The sequence below is a fragment of the Nomascus leucogenys genome, chromosome 2, assembly GCF_006542625.1.
Source record: "Nomascus leucogenys isolate Asia chromosome 2, Asia_NLE_v1, whole genome shotgun sequence".
In the NCBI taxonomy this organism is placed as follows: domain Eukaryota; kingdom Metazoa; phylum Chordata; class Mammalia; order Primates; family Hylobatidae; genus Nomascus; species Nomascus leucogenys.
The window spans coordinates 127,481,128-127,504,257 of NC_044382.1; the positions used below are offsets into that span (position 1 = coordinate 127,481,128).

The window sequence follows — 23,130 nt, forward strand, 5'->3', positions numbered from 1 at the left end:
TGGTTTTTTATTTATAAAATTGAGTTTAATAGGTGCTGGCTAACCTAGGAGTTTGAGAATGAACTGGAAAGCAAGAATATTTGCTTATATTATTAGTGATAATATATAAAATAAACTGCACGGCAGACGTATTTTTTTGTATGTGGCTTATGTTCTTTTCTTTTTTCTCACCTAAGGTAATAGATACTCTGTTGCCTTTTATAGATGTCTTTATTTTGCATTCAGTTTGAAGTTAGTCAACTCAAATATCCAAATCCCTGTACATAAATATCCTTTAACATTTAGTTTTGCCAATTGATATATGGGAAATTAGAGGAATGTTATGTATTGAGATGAATGGGTATTTAAGTTAATAATTTGTTGTATTGTACAATTTGAGATGGTTGGAGTCTTCCTTTCGTTTTTTCCTCATGCATATAATGAAAAATGGAAGACAGGGTGTCATTGGAATGCTTGTGTACTTTTGAGAGCTTTTAGAGGCTATAAAGTGAAGAGTTATTGCAACTACTTTTTAATTTACAGGACTATATACGCCATCTTTTTTACTTTAACACGTTAATACAAAATTGTATTTTGTCATTTCACAATTTTTGCATTTTTTTGATCTTTTAGATAAAATTCTATGGTATTTAAGGTATTGTAAGATACAAATTGTATCTCATTTGAGCCCTGGAACAACTTGGTGGAATAGGAAGCAGAAGCATTTAAATTACTAGCTTACTGATGAAGATACAGGCCCAGGGAAGTTGAATGATGGGCACAGGTTCCTAAGTTGCTTGCATAGCAGGTTCAGTACCAAAATCAAAGTCTTCACGTTTTTCATGTAGTACCTTTCTGCTTCACCAAGCTACTCACAGAAAGGGTGCAATGGTAAAGAGAAGTTGGCTAAGGGCTACGAAAGTAAGCTTAGAAAAAAATTCTAGTATTTGATGGTACAATAGAGAAATTATAGTTAACTATAATGTATTGTGTATTTCAAAATAGCTACAAGAGAAGATTTGTAATGTTGTCAACACAAAGACAAGATAAATGTTTGAGTTGATGGATATACCAGTTACCCTGATTTGGTCATTACACATCGTATAAGGTATCAAAATATCACATGCACCTTCAAAATATGTACAACAATTATATATTAAGTTTTAAAAAGTCAAAAAGGTAACATATGCAGTGGGAAAGTAGTTCTTATACTTTGTGCAGTCATCAGTGATGTCTACAGGGTCTATTTCAATCATTATCTGCCTACCCTGGTGGTCTAGTGGTTAGGATTCAGCACTCTCAATCATTATCTGCCACTATAATGGTCTAGGCTGTTTTGTGGTTTTCTAGATTCTTGTTAATAGCTGGGAGAATAGAATAATTTTGGGAATGAATAGTACCCAAGTTTCTCATGTTAAATACAGTTTTGCTCACCAATCTTTGTCTAGGCAGTTCTAACTTTTCTTCTTCTGAACAGTATTAATATGTTACTCATCTTGGAAAGGTGTGTCTGATACTTACAATTTTAGAAGCTTGAGAGCCCTTTAGAAATGGCTCAGTTGAGATTAAAAAGAGTTCTTCCTAAAGCCTTAAATGTTAGACTAGTTATGTACATACTAATTTTGTTCTTATTTTAAAGGTCTCTGAATTACCTATAATTTTATAAGTGAGAAATTCTTAGAAAGTAAAATGATTGATAAGATATGTGTATATTCTTTATTTCAGATCTCGTGGAAGCCCTGAAGCCAGAGTATGTGGCACCCCTTGTCCTTTGGCTTTGTCACGAGAGTTGTGAGGAGAATGGTGGCTTGTTTGAGGTATTTGCACCTTACTGTTTTCTCTTATTAGTTTTCTCCAGTTGCTTGCATTTGTAAAAATCTGTACCAGTGGACATCACTTGTATATTTTTAAATATTGTGTCTGTGTTATAATTAAAAGTGTCGACTAATATCCATTTTTTGGAAAGTAATAGTAACTTTATAAATTCTGTTTTTACTTAGTTCTACTTTTGTAACATTCCTACGTAATGAAAATGTGGCTGGTTTGATCTGTTAGGTCAAAATGTGGGAAATTTCATTATTTAAGAAGCTGAATGATAAGGTGGAAAGAGGAAGCTTGGAGTTTAGAGTCAACCAGGCCAGATTTTGAATTCTTATTCTGGGAATTGCTGATTTGACCTTCCTGAGCTTTAGTTTTCTGGGGCTTTCTTGTGACAACTACAAGTCATATTTTAAACCCTTGGCATAAGGCCTAATACATAGCACTTACCCACCAGTTTTAATTATCAGTATAGCTGGAATTTAATCTTGTGTAATAGGTCAGTAAATATAACATTGTTTATTTTTACAAAAAAAATGAACTTTTCTGTTTTTCTTTATTGCAGAGGTTTAAATGTTTATTATAAAAATAGTTATCCACACATAATCCCATCATGCGGTGAGATCCATTGTTCACTGTTTGATGAAAGTTCTTTTAGACCTTTTAAAGCCAATTTATATATTTTTGATTACTTATTTGAATTTGATCTCTTTTTTCTAGCCTAAACCGTTGTATATTAGAACCCCCCCATTTTAAATTCTCTGTGGTAATAATGAACCTGTTGTATACAGAACCTATTGTAAACCTGGCTCAATTTAAAGTGAGGGATGTGTTAGCTTATTTCATTTGAATGAAAAGCTGATGGGTAAATTAAGAAAAAAAAAGTTTACATATCTCTAAGTAGAGATATGCACCTCCACTTTCCTAATCACAGCCATTGGATGTGAATTGTGGCATAGTAGAAGTAGAAAGAACTTTATACCTCTGTTTTATAGAAGAGGAAAATTTAATAATATCAAGCCATCTGTAATTCAAAATTTTGCCTGCTCTTCTTTTACCTCATTAAGGAATTTTAAAAAACGATTTATCTTTTACAGTTATGTTTATTACTAACTTTGTGAACAAAAATAATAAGTGCTGTTTGTGAAAATTTGCCTACGTTATCACTATCCAGAGAGAACTAGTATGAATATTTTTATGTCTTTCCTTCCAGTCTTTTATTAGATATGTGTTTTATTTTTTATTTTTATTTTTTTTGAGACAAATTCTTTCTCTGTTGCCCAGACTGAAGTGCAGTGGCGTGATCTTGGTTCACTGCAACCTCCACCTCCCGTCCTGCCTTAGCCTCCTGAGTATCTGGGATTACAGGCACCCACCGCGAAACCCAGCTAATTTTTGTATTTTTAGTAGAGATGGGGTTTCACCATGTTGGTCAGGCTGGTCTGGAACTCCTGACCTCAAATAATCTGCCCGCCTTGGTCTCCCAAAGTCCTGGGATTACAGGCGTGAGCTACCGCACCCGGCCTAAATAGGTGTTTTATACACCCAAACACACAGACAATTAGGATAATTCTGCAGATGAAGTTTTGTTATGTTGCTGTTTTCTTTTACTGTATTGTGAACATTTTTAGTGAGAAACATTTGGCATGCCTGATTGATAAAATATACTACGAGCTGTGCATAATATCCTGACTTAAACCTTGAAAGTAAATTGCCACTTTTTGAAGTTCTGATAGATATCTAGAGTGGCAGATACAAATATTTTTGGCTCAGCTGGTGCAATTGTTTTTAGCACCTGAGAGGAGCTTGTAGCTTATTACTTCCCTTCCAAAATACAGTAAAAAGTGGTAGTTATTTTGTCAGTTATCAAAACCACTGCTGATTAGTGTAACTATATCAAGGCTGACTGCTTGTATCATAAAAGGTGTAGGCATATTAATATAGAGGCAAAGGGTGATGAAAAGCCACACCCTTGAACTTAGAGCCACTAAGATGTCTGCTGATACATTTCTTCTATCATATGCATATGAAATTTTTGTGATAAGTTTGAGTACACTGTAGTTGTGGTGTTTGAAGTTATGACAAACAGATTTTCTTTACATCAGACTCATCAGACTTTTTTTTTTTTTTTAGGGTTTTTCTTGAATGACCTCTAGAAAAAATTATAGAAGTGAATAATTTATCTTTCTGGGTAGCAGTTATTATTTGGTCGTTTGTCTTATCTCTGCATAAAGATGTTTCATTAAAATGAGTATATGTAGTTCACTAAGTCAAATACTCTCTTTATTTGGCTTTGGTTTTCTTTGTAATTCAGTAGGTCCTTCAAGAGGGACATTTATTTGGATCTCATGATATGCTAGGCAGTGTACTATTTATATTGTTTGCTTCATGGTAACACATGAAATATGTACTGTCATTTTTATTTTACATTTGAGGAAACTTGGATTTAGGCAGGTCACATAATTTGGCCAGGGTAGTCAGTAGACAAATTTGTGTCAAGCCTTGGTCTCTGACATCAGATTCATTCTTTTCTGTTACATGCATTTCTGCTTCATTGTGCTGTTTTAAGTTTGTGCTCTGATAACATGAACGGTGCAAAGTCATGGGGGCCAGTGGACTCTTATAGACCTGTATTATTTTCATCTCTTGTCGCCTTGGATTCTAATACTCCTAGTAAAGGAGCTGACTTTTTTTTAATTAAAAAAATTGTATCAGTGATTTCACATTAGATGGTATAATGTTTTCCCCCTCTTTTTGATAGGTTGGAGCAGGATGGATTGGAAAATGTAAGTCTCTCTTAGTTTTTGGTTTGTATAGATTATTTCCTTATCTTTAAACCTGCATATCCAGTTGAGGTGGGTAAGATTTTGGTCAAATGCCTAACCATTGGATATAGTGCTTGCATAGTCAAACTTAAACATTGTTATAGCAACAGGTATTTTTAAACACTGTGATTGTCCTATAGGTCTGTGGCCCTTTCAAGATCCTATCTATCCTTCCTGTAGGCAGTCCTTATTCAGGACTTGTCCTGTCTTGTTCAGAGCTGGCTATTCCTTCAGACAGCATATATTGATAATCATCCTCCCATGTCTTTGACTTCCCAAACGCTTGTTCTTGCTGTTTCAGCAGATAAGTGAGTGGGAGGGAGAGCTGTTTTGGAAAAAGATGGGTTGAGACTTTTCTAGAGCAGCAGGCAAGTTCTCCAATTTTCCCATGTAATTATTTTCTTCTATGAAGCAGAAGACGTCAAGGGGAATGAGGAATCACATTGGACAACTTACTGGGACAGAAATTGCAGCTAATCTATGGGAATTATTCGGCTTTAGCCCAGTAGTAAATTTACTTGGCTTCAACCCTCTCCTACCCCATCTCTCAAACCTTGTGAACTCCAAATTTGAGAATTGCTTTATGGCATTAAAAAAATTGTGAAAAATTCTATGTCTCAGCTTATATTTAGTTGGCTATGGGTATCAAAATTAATCCAATTAACTGAATCAGTTAAAAGGTTGCTATCTCTGGAGGGCATTGCTGTAGTAGTATAATATTTTTAGAATTAATGGTCATTTTCTCTAATTGTTAAAATGGCTTATATTCTTGAAGCATTTTTGAGTGTCTTATTACATTCATTTAAAAAAGGAACATAAAGTTTTGCAGTAAAAGCTATATCTGGCACTTTATCAATAGGAAAGCTCTAGACACAGGCATTTCTGTCATTCCCAAAGACAAATCTTCAGTTTAACAATAATCAATATCTGACTATTATGTTTAAGGTTATTAGTAGTTATTTATACCTCTGGTTTTTAAAAAGAAAACAATGTTAAAAATTCTCCTTATGCAGCAGTAATGGTTTTTATGAATCTGTGCATTCTAACTGACTTCTTGTGGAAATAGAGTTAGAGCAAAGAGAAGGTAAGGGAGAATTATTTGGGGCCACCTGTTACACTAAATTTTTGTTAACGGAAGTCTTTGACCTTTTATTTACTATTAGTCTTCAGTTTGCTAACTCAGCGAAGCTTTATTCAGTTATCTTCATTTTATAAATAAGAAGAATGAAGTATATTACTTTGGAGATCTGTGGTCGTGAAGTCAGTCTTTTGATGTGATTATTATATGATTAAACTTTCTCACATACAGCATAACATTCTACCTTTAGTACTGCCTAGCATAGTCAGAGGAGAAATTTTTCCCTTCAGCTTCAAATGTTTCTTTAAATTGACCTTATCCTAATGGGTTTATTAGGAAAAATTCATTTTAAGGCTTATGGTAAAACTCTTTAGGAGTTAGAATCCCTTTTTTTCTAAATTTCCTTTCTCTTAATAAATGAAAGGGTTCTTATGCATCTTACTTTCTGTCTCTCAACTATGTGCTCAGTATGTTATTTTTGTTTCTATAACCAGTACGCTGGGAGCGGACTCTTGGAGCTATTGTAAGACAAAAGAATCACCCAATGACTCCTGAGGCAGTCAAGGCTAACTGGAAGAAGATCTGTGACTTTGAGAATGCCAGCAAGCCTCAGAGTATCCAAGGTAAAGAGAGTCCCCCGTCAGTTAGCCCTGGTTGGGGAATCAGAGGCAGCAAGCATTTTCTTCTCTTATGGAGTTGTCTTCTATGTTAAATGTAGTGTTAAGACACTTGAATCGTCTATTGCATATTTTCTGCTCTAGTAGGTATTAGAATTCTTCACATTTAAGATATTTATGTTATTCTCACTGTCAGTTTTTCAGCTTTATTATTATCCTGTTTTTTTGGGTTTATGTGTGATTGGGGGATGGATGGCATAAGATGTTTACTCATTTGTGCTGAATGCACTTACATCCTCACTGATGGTTGGTTTCAAAGTCTTCCATTATCTACCCTTATGCTCCCAATCTTACCATGTTTTTCTTTCTTTCTTTCTCAAAAAGATTATTTAAGCCTTTTTATTATTTAGGCTTAGCTCTTTTCTGTTTAGTGCGTAAATGTGGCTTTGTTTTAGCACTTTGTCTTTGCTACTGATTCTCTGCTTTTCTAACATACTTCTTCTGCCTTTGATGTCCTCTGCTAATCTTAATGCTTCTTTAGAAAAACCCAAGCCCCAGATATTCAACAAAACCTGTCCAGATATTCTAGGGTATATTGATCTTTCTGTTAGCTGAACTCCTAGCGCTTGAGCATCTAGTTTTAACTGTTCTCCACTTCTTTTGTTTCATGAATGTATGGTTTCTTAATTGCCTGGTAAGTTCCTTTGAGGCAGAGACTGTATCTTGTTTGTACTTCTTGTATATGTTTGGTGTTAGCATAGTGCGGAACTCATAGAAGGGACTTAATAATTGCTTATTAACTTGAATTATTTAATCTCCTATTACATACCACAGAAATAGATAACTAAATAAAAGTCAGATTTTTTTTTTCTAGCGTAACTCACATATGCATGTAATATATGAAATTTGAAGTATTTTTCTGAAAAGATCATGAGTCAAGGTCATTTTATAGAAAAACATTTTTTTCTCATAGTAATGTAATATTTAAAGTTTGATAGAAGAATATATTTGAAAAATGACTATTCCGTTTTTTTTTCTCCTTAATGATACTTTCCTACCTACTGGAATACCCACTGAAGTTTTCATTATGCTTATTCTCAATCAGATGATAACATGATTGTTATGTCATAACTGGTAACATTTTTGTATTTTATATTTAGACATTTGAGAAATTTATTCTGTGAATAACAGTCACTTATCCATGAAAATAAATGAAAGAAAAGTATAGTAAAAGCTTTCCTCTGATATTTATCTCAAAAAGTGTTTCTGCCTCAAAAGTGTTAAACTTATTAAAAAGCTAACTAATTGAATTATTATAACTAATTATAAGTGAAAAGATACCTCTATTTGAAGCACAATTTAAAAAAAATGATCTTTTCGATGAGAATTGACTTTCCAGAGCATCTATTCTAGCGTTTTTATTTTATAGATGATGGAACTAAATCCCAGGAAAAGCTAAACTAGCCAGTATTTGAGCCAAGAAGTAATTCAAGTTGTCTGTTTCTGGAAGGAAGTGGCTTTCAACTAAATAGCCTTCCCTCTAGATAGGAATATGAATGGGATGGTAGGGGGAAGATTAATAGGCAAGAAACTTCCCTACTGGTGTCATCAGGAATGGCAGATATCTGTGGTCTTCTCAGACTCTGTAATTTGGTTATTTATTTATTTATTTTTAAGACGGAGTCTTGTTCTGTCTCCCAGGCTGGAGTACAGTGGCGTGATCTCAGCCCACTACAACCTCTGCCCCTTGGGTTCAAGTGATTCTCCCACCTCAGCCTCCCAAGTAGCTGGGATTACAGGCATGTACCACCACGCCTGGCTAATTTTTATATTTTTACAAAAATTAAAAATTTTTGATTATGGTTTTGTCTGAGTTCAGAAGGAAGCCCATGTCTCCAAGCTTTGTTAGAAAGGTCCCAGGGCCTTCAGAATATCTTATGGATATGTGGATGCCCCATGAGCCTCCTTTATTAACCTTTTAGACCCACAGAACAGCAGCTTTTGATCTCTGTCTGGAGTCATTGGTTATGATGATGATTTTCTCTGGAAGAATTTTTGGTACTATCTTCAGAGCTATTACTTGTACAAAGAACTGGGAGTAGGGGTGAGGAGGTAATCTTGGCACTCTTTCATCCTGGGAAGAATGGAAATCAGTTGAGAGGAGGAATCAGTGATCTCTCCATCAGACAAATTGCATGTCTATAGACAAGTATTTCTCTTTAAAGGTTGTAAAATAGCTTAAAGACATTGGAAAGCCCAGAGCCCCCTTAGAATCAGATAACCAGGGAAGGATATGCTAGACAATGTCTTGTATTTCATTGAAGATGTCCATTTATTTTTGGCCTATTTCAGTCGCAATATTTTCCTTCAGTAGCCTGACATCATACATTCAGTTCATGAGTGGCAATGGAGGCTCTGTAGCAGGTTTGCTGAATGTTATAGGAATAATTATGTAGCATATTGTAGCTTTTCTTAGTCACGTCTTTAACAAAGCTTTTTTTTTTGTTTTTCATTTTTAATTTTAGAATCAACTGGCAGTATAATTGAAGTTCTGAGTAAAATAGATTCAGAAGGAGGAGTTTCAGCAAATCATACTAGTCGTGCAACGTCTATAGCAACATCAGGATTTGTAAGTGGGAAAAAAGCCTAAAGCGTTTGCCTTCTCTGGAGACTTTCCCTCCCTTCTTCCCTCCCTGCTTTCTTCCTTCCCTACTTCTTTCTCTTTTCTTTTGGATGCAGTTACTTTCTTTCAGTCTCTAATAATGGAGAGAAGCAGTGGCAGAGATAATTTAAAATAGAAGATTTATTCAGGAATCATTTATGATTGACTTTGTAACATATAGCCTGATTTCAACATACAGAGAATTCAGGACAGTTGAGCCACATGAAGAGATGGCTCAGGGTGAATTCTAACATGGTCCAGAGTACTTTATTTGTCTTTTTAATTTCTCCTTTTCCCTCTCTTAGATTTCTCTGGACTGTACCCTGCATTTCTTTTCCCTAATGGGAAAGGAGATCAGAGTGATTGGGTGTCAGTTTCCAAGGTTTTACCTAGTAGCCGAGTGGGGCTTGGAGAATGGAGGTAACCCACTCAGCTTCTTCTCCTGGTTGGAAACAGAGCTGCTGAAAGCTTATCATGAACTTTTTAGAGGGATGCTCCTTACTTGCGTATAATTTTTGGTAGGCTCCACTGGGGGGTGTGATGAATCAGGTTAGCTGCCTGAGTGGTGCCAACCCCATTTTTACCCCCTGCAGTGCTGTTTGGAAACTGACTCAGGGAGGTACTGAATGGAAGAGGAAAAAAGGGAGTACCTCAACTGTTGGTAAAATGACTTGTGGCTAAACTGATATCTAGTCCTGATATCTATGCCTGCCTGGACTGTCTGTCTTCCATATACAGTTCTCATTCTACCCATTCATAGTTCTTTATCTGTTTAAGGATAGCTTTAAATTGACTTTAAGTAGATTTAAGTTGTGTGGGAATTTGTATTTGGGAGGGGAGACTATGACACCATGACTCCTGGAGGTTATGTGCTCCCAGGTTCTTTGTTGTGTTTTTTACCCCTTTACCTAATGCACACAAGGCTTTAAACCTCTATATTGAAAGTGAAGTGCGTATAATCAGCAAAATTTTGTTTGAAATGTAAATAATTTTGAAACTTTTTTCACATACAAAAAATTATTTTCTAAGCTATTTATTTCTAAATGAATGATGATAAAACTGTATAAAATATGTACTAAATATTGATAGAATTTGAACATAAGCTCAGATATTAAACTTTTGCTTTTTCTTTTTCAGTACCATTAGATTTCTGTATTTAACTGTATGACAAGTATCATTTTTTTTCTTGACCATCAATAATCCTACTTTTGTAACATTTTCTAACTCTTTAGAAAAGGATATCTAGTTTAGTGCTCTTTTGGGTTTGTTTCTTTTAAGGGAAGCATCGATGTTGTATTTTAGAACTATTTCAACATGGCTGCAAGTAAAATGCTTCCCACTGAGTCAGAAATTCGAGGACAATTGTGATAGCTCATGTGAAATTTGCCTATTTACTGTTCCTGTTTGTATCCTTTCTTAAAAAAACTGTACTGGATAAATAGGAAGAAGTAAGTCGTTTGCCATATTAGATTCTGATGTTTTGTAACCTACGGTAGGCATTGTGATAAAGAAAGTTAAAATTCTAATTTTAAGCCTGAGAATGTGGTCAGTATATAAATGTGGTTTTTCCTCAAAATAAGGGTTGGCAAACCTTTTTGATGAAGGGCCATATAGTAAATATTTTAGGCTTTGTGGGCTACATAGTGCTTCTATTCTATTACATATTCTTTCTCTTTTTCTTGTTTTTAACCAGCTTGTATAAACCATTTTAGCTCTTAGTCCTTGTTTGCCAACTTCTACTTCAGAATAAAAATGTTTGAAAAATTGGACATTATTCTTTAATATGTACTTCACTTATTAGCTGTGCATATTATCACTAAGTAGAAAAAGACAACATCTAGTTAGACAAAGGATATTCCTGGGAAGGAAATTCAAGTTAAATTTTATTTCACTTAAAAACATTATGAGGGACTGGGCGCAGTGGCTCATGCCTGTAATCCCAGCGCTTTGGGAGGCCGAGGTGGGTGGATCACAAGGTCAGGAGTTCCAGACCAGCCTGGCCAACATGGTGAAACCCTGTCTCTACTGAAAATATAAAAAAAATTTAGCCAGGCATGGTGGCACGGGCCTGTAGTCCCAGCTACTCGGGAAGCTGAGGCAGGAGAATCGCATGAACCTGAGAGGCAGAGGTTGCAGTGATCGAAGATCGTGCCACTGCACTCCAGCCTGGGTGACAGAGCGAGACTCCATCTCAAAACAAACAAACAAAAACCATTATGAGGCAATCAAATTTACATCCATTAAGCAGCGTTTTACTCATCTGTTTACAGTGAACTTTATACATTAGATCTTACGAGCAATTTACTATCCTTAATAACAAATTCATTATTTTTTGGATTTTTGGGTAGCTAATAGTTGCTGAATTAGAGACAGGAAAGTTGAGTATGAGGCATACTATCTGTTAGCAAGAAGCAAGCAATAAAAAAGTTCTTAACTGTAAATGAAGTCCTTTTCTACACATTACCTAGTTTCTATTAAAAAAATAAAATATAATTGCAATAATTGTGCTCCATCAAATTCACTAACATTCTGTTCACATCTATTCAAAAACAAAACTAGGTATGTAAGAAGTTAATAGTTTTGAAAAGTTATCAGTGAAATAAATTACTTTTTAAAACTGTCCCTAGGCTGGAGCTATTGGCCAGAAACTCCCTCCATTTTCTTATGTTTATACGGAACTGGAAGCTATTATGTATGCCCTTGGAGTGGGAGCATCAATCAAGGATCCAAAAGATTTGAAATTTATTTATGAAGGAAGTTCTGATTTCTCCTGTTTGCCCACCTTCGGAGTTATCATAGGTCAGAAATCTATGATGGGTGGAGGATTAGCAGAAATTCCTGGACTTTCAATCAACTTTGCAAAGGTATGGCTAATAAGAAACGTTTATTTTGCTTTTCTGTTTCTGTAAATATTATTCATTAATGTCATATCTTATATGTATGTGTGTGTAGTGTGTGTATATATTTATATAATTATTTATAGTGGTTCGTTTAGCATATCTTTTGATTTTTCTTTTTAAGAATAAAAGAGGGGAGAGTTAGTTCAAAATGCCAGCAAAAAGAAGAAAATAACAAGTATGCGTAGTCCCATAACCCTGGCATAATGTTATTCTCTCTCTGCCATTTACTTGATTCTTGACCAAGGGTAAATAATATCTCTAGGCTTCAGTTTCCTTATCTATAAAATGGATATGATAATCCTCACCTCATGACATTGGTGAAGAAGCAAGCCAGGGAGGAGTATTTAAAGGAAATAGCACATACTTGGCTTGTTTTTGGAACAGTAATAGGGCCAGCATAGCTGTAGAGCGAGCAAGGGGGCAATGGTAGGAGAAGGCCCTGGAGTAATTGTAAGGATTTCAGCATATACTTTGATGAATATGGGAAGCCATTTGTTGATTTGAGCTGAGAAGTGACATGATCTGGCTATGTTCACACACTGGCACAAGCTTGTTGCTGTTGGAGAGTAGGTTATAAGGGAGTCAAGCATGAAAGCAGAGAAACCACTGAAGAGTCTATTATAGTAATCCAAGTAAAAGTGCTGCATATGAGGGTTAGCAAAGAGGAGTCAAGGATGAAGATATTTGTTCTGGATAACTGGGATTTTATATATATATATAGATATAGATGGGTGCATATATACATTGTATATAATTATGCATTACACATCTATATGTAATGTATAATTATGTATAGTGTATTTCATAAGTATAGTAGTTACATATGGCATTATGTATAATTTATACATACACATTTATTTTAAGGTGGGGTTGATCAGGAGTTGGTTTTAAGTATGTTTGAGGTGTCTGTTACACATTTAAGTGGAAATGTAAGATGGACAGTTGAATATATGAGTCTAGAGTTCAGGGAGGGGTCTAACTGGGTCCTTAGCATTTAGGTGATGTTTAAAGACTGGAGATTAGATGAAGTCACCTAATGTGTGAGAATAAGTAGAGAAGAGGCCTGAGTTTAGAGGCCCTGAAATGGTGAGAGGGTAAAGAGATGCAGAGGAACTAGCAAAAAGAGACTGCAGAGGAATGGTTGGTGAGGTATGAGGAGTATCATGAGAATGGGGTATTTGAGAAGCCAAATGAATAAAGTGTGTCAAGAAGGAGGAGTGAACAATGGTGAGAAGTTCTTTGAGATAGGGTGTATTTTGTTTCTTGGAGTAAGATTCAGGTTATGAGCTTGGTAATTGTAAATCATGGGGCTATGAGCTGGTATCTGTAACTTTGACTGATTGGAGAACTTATTTACTGGTGGATCAGTTAGCCCATTGCTGCTCTGAGTTGATGGCCACTTATTTTATTAGAGTGTTTCATGAAGTTGGGAGGAAGACAAGAAATATGTGCTGGGCAGTTTGCTGTTTCATTCACACTCCCATGGTTAGTTGCTATATACTTTGAACAATGTAAATGCAAAAAATTAAAACAAATGTTTCAAAATTCCCCCTAACCATTGGAAATTGTAAATGGTGTTCATACATCTTGGAACTTGAATCCTAGTCTTCTTAAGCTTGACTTTTTCAAGCTATATGACACAGTAAGGCCGACCTTCATTTGTCTTCTCATCAACCACCTCCTCTTCTTCTTTTTCTTCTTCTTCTTCTTCCCCTTCTTCTTCTTCTTCTTCCTCCTCCTCTTCCTCCTCCTCCTCCTCCTCCTCCTCCTCCTCCTCCTCCTCCTCCTCCTCCTCCTCCTTCTTCTTCTTCTTCTTCTTCTTCTTCTTCTTCTTCTTCTTCTTCTTCTTCTTCTTCTCTTCTTCCTTCTTCTTCCTTCTTCTTCCTTCTTCCTTCTTCTTCCTTCTTCTTCCTTCTTCTTCTTCTTTTTTTTTTTTAAATCCTTTTGGGTTCTGAGGAAGGCTGGGAAACTGGCCCTCTGCAATGAAAGTGGGATCATTTGAGTGTATGCCTCAGGTTTTGGTTTTCCTGACCTATTGTTTTCTTACATACCTTGGTGCATTCTTTGTTTGATACATTGAGGTTAAGTGGCTATTAAGTTACACAGTGTCCTTAGTATCTACTCTTTGTAGATAATTTACAAAGTATTATAAGAGAGGGATATTCACATTGACAGTGCTTTCATTTTGAACATGGTTGTAAGATTTTTCTTTGTGTTTTAGTTGTGTCATTTGTATTTGGTATATGTGACCTGAAATTACTAGCACTGGCCCATTTGTTCGTTCTTATTCAATGAATATTTATTGGATGCCCAATATGTTCTAGGCACTGTTATAAGTTCTGGGAATACAGCCTAGTTTATTGTCTCTTGGCAAATAATATGTAATTAACAGTCAACAAGGCTTTATGAATGCCAAGAAAGAACACAAATATATCTTCTCTGCTCCAGAAGAGCTGACTGTCTTGAGATTGGGGGCTTGATTATTTTTCAATCACACGATTAAGAAGAAGAAGCCAAACAGAGAGAGATAACTTGGCGAGAAATGTGAGCCTGTGGACAGTAAAATGTCACTTGCGAGTAGCAGTATCCACAGGCAGAACCTGTGGAGCAAGAAAGTTTGCTAATAAAATTTTGTTTACTCTAACTTAGGTTCTTCATGGAGAGCAGTACTTAGAGTTATATAAACCACTTCCCAGAGCAGGTGAGTTATTGATATACTAATTCCATAATACATACTTTTATTTCCTGATTAACCTTTTAAACAACATCAGTGTGTTAAACTGGTGTAGAGTGACCTAATAAAACATATCACAAATTGTTATGCACGTGTGAGCCATTAGAGTAGACTGGTGTTAACTAGTACCTGTTTTGGTCACCTTAAGCTTTGTCCTTTAATAGTCTTAAAAATTTATTTCATAATTTATCCCTGTTGATGTATGTGTTATTAACAACTGAAAGGAACATTCGTGTGTGTGCTCTAAACTTAGTGATTGACTATAATCTGTTATGGTTCTTAGGATTATTGTTCTTTTCTCAGGTATTTATCCTTATACTGATTTTCATAAAGCAAACAATGTTAAAAGATACAGAATTTCTTGTAGTTCATTTTTTTCTATTTTGTTTTGGAGAAAATAAAAACAAGTCTGCTTAAATAATCATTTTTACTTTTCTCAAAAATATCTTACTTGTTTAGATAATTGGATATATTTATTTCTTTACTTTGATGTTTGAATGTTGTCTAATTATATACTGGTCATATAAGGTGGTAGAATACAAAAAGGAATGTTTTGTTAATATTTGTCATTTCACGTTATACAATGTAGAGGTCAGCAAGTAGCTAGAATCCTACTTGAATATTTTTCTTAAACCTTTTTATTTTTCTAAAAAATTTATAAGATTTTTATTGCTTGAAGCTGAATAGCTTTATTTCCGTGTAAGTATTATAGCATAAGTTTTCAAAACAGCTCATTTTATGTGAAACAATACACTTTGTGGTGATTGTGCATTGATCAAATATCTGCTGGATACTTAGTATTTGCAAGGCACAGTATTAGGTAGTAGGTAATTTTCTAACCTGGCTGCATATCAAAATCACCCAAGTTATTACATTATATTATCTGTTAATTTAAGTAAAATGTAGATTTTCAATCCCAATCTTGGAAATTGTGTGTGTGTGTGTGTGTGTGTGTGTGTGTGTGTGTGTGTGTGTGTGTGTGTATGCGTGCATGTATGTATGTGGTGGGGTGGTGGTGTTGGTGACAGTGGCTAGGAAGCTCCTTACGTGTTTCATGTGTAACCAGCCCTATGGGTCCACTTGGAAACCACTGTTACAAGGGAAGTAGAAATGTGTAAGATAGGTTTCTGCCATTAGGGATTTTAAAATATGAAAAGAGAGATTAGATTTATAGTCCAGAGTGATGATAACTGAACAGTGATGTGAATAGGAAGGTCTAGAGAATAACTTTTTAATTTTTTTTACCTCCTTAGCCTCAAGTTATATTTCTCATGAATTATTTTTTCTCAGTACAGCCTGTGCATTTTCTTTAAGTAGTTTTAAAATTTACTGTCTAGTAAATGTGAATGTTCAAAATATGAGATACTTGTGGTTTAGAACCTTTTAAACTGCAGAAAACCAAGGTCACGACTGCTGTTTAGAATTTACTACTGTTTATAAAACACACCAATTGATGAGACACAGAGTGTCAAGCATCAGGAGACTGATAACAACATCTCTTAATGGCTCATTTGTTGGCTATACTGGTAGTGTCATAGGCTGACTTACCCTCATCATGTTAAAAATAACCACTAGAAGGAGTGAAGGAAACCTTACAGTAGTACTTTCTTTTCTGTCTGTTTTTTTTTTCGTTTTATATAAACTTTATTATTTTAAAAAAGAATTTTAACTTTTATTTTCGATTCAGGAGGTATCTGTGCAGATTTATTACATGGGTGTATTGTGTGATGCTAAGCTTTGGGATATAAATGATCCCATCACTCAAGTAGTGAGCATAGTACCCAATAGGTAGTTTTTCAGCCCTTGCTCTCCCTACTCTAGTAGTCCCCATTGTCTGTTGTTCCCATCTTTATGTCCGTGTGTACCCAGAGTTCAGCTCCCACTTATAAGTGAAAACATACAGTCTTTGGTTTTTTGTTCCTGCATTAATTCACTTAGGATAATGACGTCCAACTGTATCCATGTTGCTGTGGAGCACATGATTTTGTTCTTTTTCATAGCTGCGTAGTATTCCATGGTATATATGTACCACATTTTCTTTATCCATTTCACCATTGATGGGCACCTAGATTGATTCCATGTCTTTGCTACTGTGAATAGTGCTGCAGTGAGCATATGAGAGCATGTGTCTTTTTGATGGAATGATTTCTTTTCCTTTGGGTATATATCCAGTAATGAGATTGCTGGGTCAAATGGTAGTTCTGTTTTAAGTTCTTTGAGAAATCTCCAGACTGCTTTTCATGGTAGCTGAACTAATTTACATTCCCTCCAACAGTGTATAAATGATCTGTTTTATCTGCAGCCTCACCAGCATCTGTTATTTTTTTGACTTTTTAGTAATAGCCATTCTGACTGATGTGAGATGGTATCTCATTGTGGTTTTGATTTGGATTTCTCTGATGATTAGTGTTATGAAGCATTTTTTTAATGTTTGTTGGCCACTTGTGTGTCTTCTTTTGAGAAGTGTCTGTTATGTCCTTTGCCCATTTCTTAATGGGATTATTTGTTTTTTGCTTGTTGAACTACGTTCCTCATAGATTCTAGACATTAGACCTCTGTTGGATACATAGTTTGAGAATATTTTCTCCCATTCTTTAGGTTGTCTGTTTACTCTGTTCATAGTTCAATTAGGTCCTACTTGTTAATCTTTGATTGTAATTGCTTTTGAGGACTTAGCCATAAATTATTTCCTAAGGCTCATGTCCAGAATGGTATTTCCTAGGTTTTATTCTAGAATTTTAATACTTTGAGGTCTTACATCTAAATATTTAATCCATCTTGAGTTAATTTTTGTATATGATGAAAGGTGGGAGTCTAGTTTCATTTTTCTGCATATGGCTAGCCAGTTATCCCAGCACCGTTTATTGAATAGGTGGTCCTTTCCCCATTCCCTGTATTTGTCAACTTTGTCAAAGATCAGATGGTTGTAGGTGTGTGGGTTTACTTCTGGGTTCTCTGTTCTTTTCCATTGGTCTTTTCTTGTACCAGTGCCATGCTGTTTTGGTTACTGTAGTTTTATAGTATAGTTTGAAGTCAGTTAATGTGATACTTCCAGCTTTGTTTTTTTTACTTAGGATTGCTTTGACTATTCTGGCTCTTTCTGGTACCATATGAATTTTAGAATAGTTTTTTCTAATTCTATAAAAAATGGCGAAACCCCGTCTCTACCAACAATACAAAAAACTAGCCGGGCGTGGTGGCGGGCGCCTGTAGTCCCAGCTACTCGGAGAGGCTGAGGCAGGAGAATGGCGCGAACCTGGGAGGCGGAGCTTGCAGTGAGCCGAGATCGCGCCACTGCACTCCAGCCCGGGCGACAGAGCGAGACTCCGTCTCAAAAAAAAAAAAAAAAAAAAAAAAAAAAGGCACTGGTGGTTTCATAGGAACAGCATCGAATCTGCAGATTGCTTTGAGTAGTATGACCATTTTAACAATATTGATTCTTCCAACCCATGAGTATGGAATGTTTTTCCATTTGTTAGTGTTGTCTGTGATTTCTTTCAGCAGTGTTTTATAGTTCTCCTTGTAGAGATCTTTTACCACCTTGATTAGATGTATTCCTAGATATTTTATTTTTTTTTGTGGCTATTGTAAATGAGATTGCGTTCTTGATTTGGCTGTCAGCTTGAATATTATTGGTGTATGGAAATGCTACTCTTTTTTGTTCATTGATTTTGTATCCTGAAACTTTTACTTGACTCATTATCAGTTCTAGGAGCCTTTTGGTAGATGGAGTCTTTAGTGTTTTCTAGGTATACAATCATATCATTGGTGAAGAGAGATAATTTGACTTCTTTTCCTGTTTGGATGTCTTAAAAATTTTTTTTTTTTCTTGCTTGATTGCTCTGGGTAGGACTTGCAGTACTGTGTTGAATAGGAGTAGAAATTTAAGAATGGGGTAAACGGTATTGGTTGTATGCTCAACAAATGTTTGTTGACTAACAGGGTCAAAAGAGACCAAGAGGAGTCCTTGACATTGCCAATGGTTATTTAAAAAAATCTGATGTATCAAATATTGATGTTTGAAATTTAGTGATTCAGGTATTCTGACTGCTTTTAATGTTGAATTATTTTTTCTAGTGAGTTCAGGAACATTATTATCATTTTTTATTATACTTTAAGTTCTGGGGTACATGTGCACAATGTGCAGTTTTGTTACATAGGTATACACGTGCCATGGTGGTTTGCTGCACCCGTCAACCCGTCACCTATATTAGGTATTTCTCCTAATGTTATCCCTCCCCTTTTCCCCCGCACCTTGACAGGCCCCAGTGTGTGATGTTCCCCTCCCTGTGTCCATGTGTTCTCATTGTTCGACTCCCACTTATGAGTGAGAACGTGTGGGGTTTGATTTTCTGATCTTGTGATAATTTGCTGAGAATGATGGTTTCCAGCTTCATCCATGTCCCTGCAAAGGACATGAACTCATCCTTTTTTATGGCTGCATAGTATTCCATGGTGTATATGTGCCACATTTTCTTTATCCAGTCTATTATTGATGGACATTTGGGTTGGTTCCAAGTCTTTGCTATTGTGAATAGTGCTGCAATAAATATACGTGTGCATGTATTTTATAGTAGAATGATTTATAATCCTTTGGGTATATACCCAGTAATGGGATTGCTGGGTCAAATGGTATTTCTAGTTCTAGATCCTTGAGGAATCGCCACACTGTCTTCCACAGTGGTTGAACTAATTTACACTCCCACCAACAGTGTGAAAGGATTCTTATTTCTCCACATCCTCTCCAGCATCTGTTGTTCAGGAACATTATTTCAAACCATAGTTTTTTAGTTTTGCTGAGCTTACAGTGGAAACGCTATTAAATTCTTTCACATCTTCTTATAGTAATCTTTGGTTTTTAAGACACTGTTTTTCTTTTCTTTCTAGGAAAATTAAAATGTGAAGCAGTTGTTGCTGATGTCCTAGATAAAGGATCCGGTGTAGTGATTATTATGGATGGTATTTTATTTATAATTCTTATAATAATATTATTAGATTGATAGGCTTTGTGTATGACATAATACTTCACCATAGAAGTTGATTAATAAGTTAGTATTTGTCTTCCATTTGTTAGAAAACAAGACAAGCATTTTTAAACTCTAAGAAAAATAACGAAGGAGGGGGAGAAGCATTTATTTCTGGGGTCAGGCTGGGAAGGGTGAGGCGTTTCATTTGGGTTTAAGACAACATAACCAAAGCACAGAAGTGATAAATGTGGCTTGTATTGATAAAATAGAGGAGAATTAAGCTTGCTGGAGTATGTTTTTGGCTGGAAGGAATATTAGATAGTCCTCACTTGACAGTTAGGCTGTATTTTAGGTATTCTTTAATGTGTTAGCTATTTGGAACTTGGAACGTATTTGAACACTAAATTATTCGTATAAATGGTAGTTAGGCTCCTAGACTTGTGCTTTTATAAGTTGCTAGACTTGAACTTATGATGTGGTTTAAACATCACAGCCACATTGTATTTGCAGTGGGAAAAAAGATTATAGTAGTTTAATAAATATTGAAATACTAGTAATGAAACATAAGGTGAAGATACGATGCTTAAAATTTGTAAATTTTAGGCTGGGTGCGGTGGCTCACATCTGTAATCCTACAACTTTGGGAGGCCGAGGCGGTTGGATCACGAGGTCAGGAGATGGAGATCGTCCTGGCTAACATGGTGAAACCCCGTCTCTACTTAAAATACAAAAAAATGAGCCGGGCATGGTGGTGGGCGCCTGTAGTCCCAGCTACTTGGGAGGCTGAGGCAGGAGAATGGCGTGAACCCGGGAGGCAGAACATGCAGTGAGCCGAGATCACGCCACTGCACTCCAGCCTGGGTGACTGAGCAAGACTCTGTTTCAAAAAAAAAAAAAAAAAAAAAAATGTACATTTTATAAATTAAATTTTAAAAATTACATTTAAATTTAAAATTTATAAGTTTTAAAGTTTAAGAACAAAAAAGTAGATATTTGTTGTCAGTGATTTTGGAACCTAAGGACAGTATAAAGTTTGACATTATTTAATATTTGGAATATAAGCTTATCATTTTTGTTGTAAATACATAGGTTATACTGTATATGCTGTTTTGAAACTTGCTTTATTTTTGCTTAATAATCAACTGAGAACATTTTTGATGCTCTTAAATATTATGTATGTTCTTTATCTTCCTTTTCCTCCTTTTCCTCTTCGTTTCTCTTTTTAGGTTTTCATGCTTGTCATTCCAGATGTTGGCCAACACTTGGCTACTATTCTCCCAGTTCTCTTTTAGTCTTCTCACCATTGTACCAAATGTAACATACCAAAAAAAAAAGTCCTGCTGAAACCTTGCTTTAATTTTTACTGTTCTCTCTTGATCTGCTCCAGTTATTGAAATACAACTTGGTAATGGTCCTTAGTATATTAGAATTTGTAGGCAAAGTATAGATGAAATTGGTTATTCAGTTGCCTGTGTGATAAAAATAAAAATCTTATTTGAAATACATTGACATGCCTTTCCTTATTTTTGGTTATAATTAGATTTTTCTTTAGTGTGCAATTTAAAATCATATTTCTAGTTTTGCAGAGCTAAATATGAAACAGATAATAATCTGTCCCTAGTAAGTTAGTAAATAGAGGGACAGCTGTCTTATTCATTACTTACTCACTTATTTGCTAAGTTGCTCAGTCATATCATTTATTCACGGATTTATTAATTAATAAACATTTATTAGGTGCCTTTTTTTCTGTACAGGAACTATTCTAGTTGATGGGAAAATAAGAGTGAGCAGAACAGTCATGATCCTGCCCTCATGTGGCTTATACCTTCATTCCCACTTATTTCCTCTGCATGCTCTTCTTGACTGCTTTGGCAGAATGTTTGAAAGTTCAAGTGTGGTTACCTGTACTTTGTAGTGGGATTATTTGAAATATTTAAGGTGGAAATAATTGGGATCTGAATAGCAGTTGGAGAGCCTTAAGAAAAGTGAAAGAACTGCTATTTCATAGTTAAGAAAGGATTTTTGAAGCTCCTCTTCTCTCTGCCTTTCAGAGTCTGGATGAATGGATTAAAATGAATGCTTTGTAATCCAAACTTGGACACCTTTACATGTTAGAACTCTTTCAGTAATTGGATTTTGTTTTTGAAACCTTGACAGGAATTGTTGAACCTATGTTGGTTAACTAGTTATGTCTTTTGGTAGTAACTTCTTTTATTTTTTCTTTTATTTACTTCTCAGTGTATTCTTATTCTGAGAAGGAACTTATATGCCACAATCAGTTCTCTCTCTTTCTTGTTGGCTCTGGAGGCTTTGGTGGAAAACGGACATCAGACAAAGTCAAGGTAAGCCATGACTTTATAAGCAAAACATATGTGTAGTTAAGGATTCTTACCTATACAATTGAGACTTGAACAGCATGAGTTTGAACTGCATGAGCCCACTTATAGGCAAATTTTCTTATACATCTGCCACCCCTGGGACACCAAGACCAACCCCTCTTCTTCCTCTTCCTCCTCCTCCTCCTCCTCAGCCTACCCAATGTGAAAATGATGAGGATGAAGACCTTTATGATGATCTACTTCCACTTACTGAATAGTAAATATTCTTTCATTTTTTATGATTTTCTTTTTTCTAGCTTATTATTGTTATTATTATTATTTTTTTTTTTGCAGAGACAAGTGAACGTTTATTTTTGTGCCTTTCTTCCTATGTGTATGTCAAGTCTTTTTCAAAACAAGGCCTCAGGAAACTCCAGATTCAATTATGTCCCTGGGCTTGGTCGACTGCTGCAGGAGTCTTAGGGAGCCTTGTACAAATGCTAGAGTTGCTCATTTACCAACATTAAACCCTTGGATAGACGATGCAGCAAAGCAGGCCTTCTTCCTCCATGGAATGTGCTGATTTCAGATGAGGTGGCAGCCAGTGTAGAAAATGTTTCCTAGCTTATTTTATTGTAATAATGCAGAATATAATAACACAAAATATGTGTCAATTGATGGTTTATGTTATTGGTAAGGGTTTTGGTTAACAGTAGGCTATCAGTTGTTAGGGTTTTAGGGAGTCAAAAGTTATATGTGAATTTTTGACTGCATAGTCAGTGCTTCCAAGCCGCACAATGTTTAAGGGTCAACTGTATATTGATCTTATATTACTATATATGTAATCTTATAGCATAGAGACTCGGTAATCGGTACTTTGAAATAGTGTGTGTTCCTTGAATTTGAAGTGCCGTTTATGTTTATATATTCTCTGTACAACATATTTTATATATAGAAAAGCCTTGCTGAGTTAAGTATAATGTATCTGAGATAATTACGAGAATATTTGTTATTTTCTTGTACAATCTTTGCAGACCCCAGAAGTTTTTAGAAAAATTGAACACAAGTGATCCTTGTATAGATTAAAATCTTCATTTATTAAAGGACCTAAGTATTTTTCTTATGCAAGATAATTCTGGTTATTCTTTTGTTGTCAAATTCTAGAAATATATTTTTCCTAAAAATATTTAATTTCGATTTCACGTTAATCTGGCTTTACCTTTAAGTTATTT

At 35.3% G+C, this 23,130-nt stretch overlaps 1 protein-coding gene across 4 annotated transcripts in view; it reads left to right on the forward strand.

Annotated features, from left to right (window-relative positions):
- Nucleotides 1–23,130, forward strand: part of HSD17B4 (hydroxysteroid 17-beta dehydrogenase 4) — an 88,709-nt gene that overhangs the window by 34,868 nt on the left and 30,711 nt on the right. For all 4 annotated transcript variants that reach the window (XM_030818180.1, XM_030818188.1, XM_030818195.1 and 1 more), the window contains 8 exons: nt 1,705–1,796; nt 4,559–4,583; nt 6,195–6,323; nt 8,843–8,946; nt 11,607–11,843; nt 14,529–14,580; nt 19,501–19,572; nt 21,819–21,922. In XM_030818180.1, the coding sequence (XP_030674040.1) occupies nt 1,705–1,796; nt 4,559–4,583; nt 6,195–6,323; nt 8,843–8,946; nt 11,607–11,843; nt 14,529–14,580; nt 19,501–19,572; nt 21,819–21,922 (815 nt within the window). The remainder of the gene's footprint in view (nt 1–1,704; nt 1,797–4,558; nt 4,584–6,194; nt 6,324–8,842; nt 8,947–11,606; nt 11,844–14,528; nt 14,581–19,500; nt 19,573–21,818; nt 21,923–23,130) is intronic.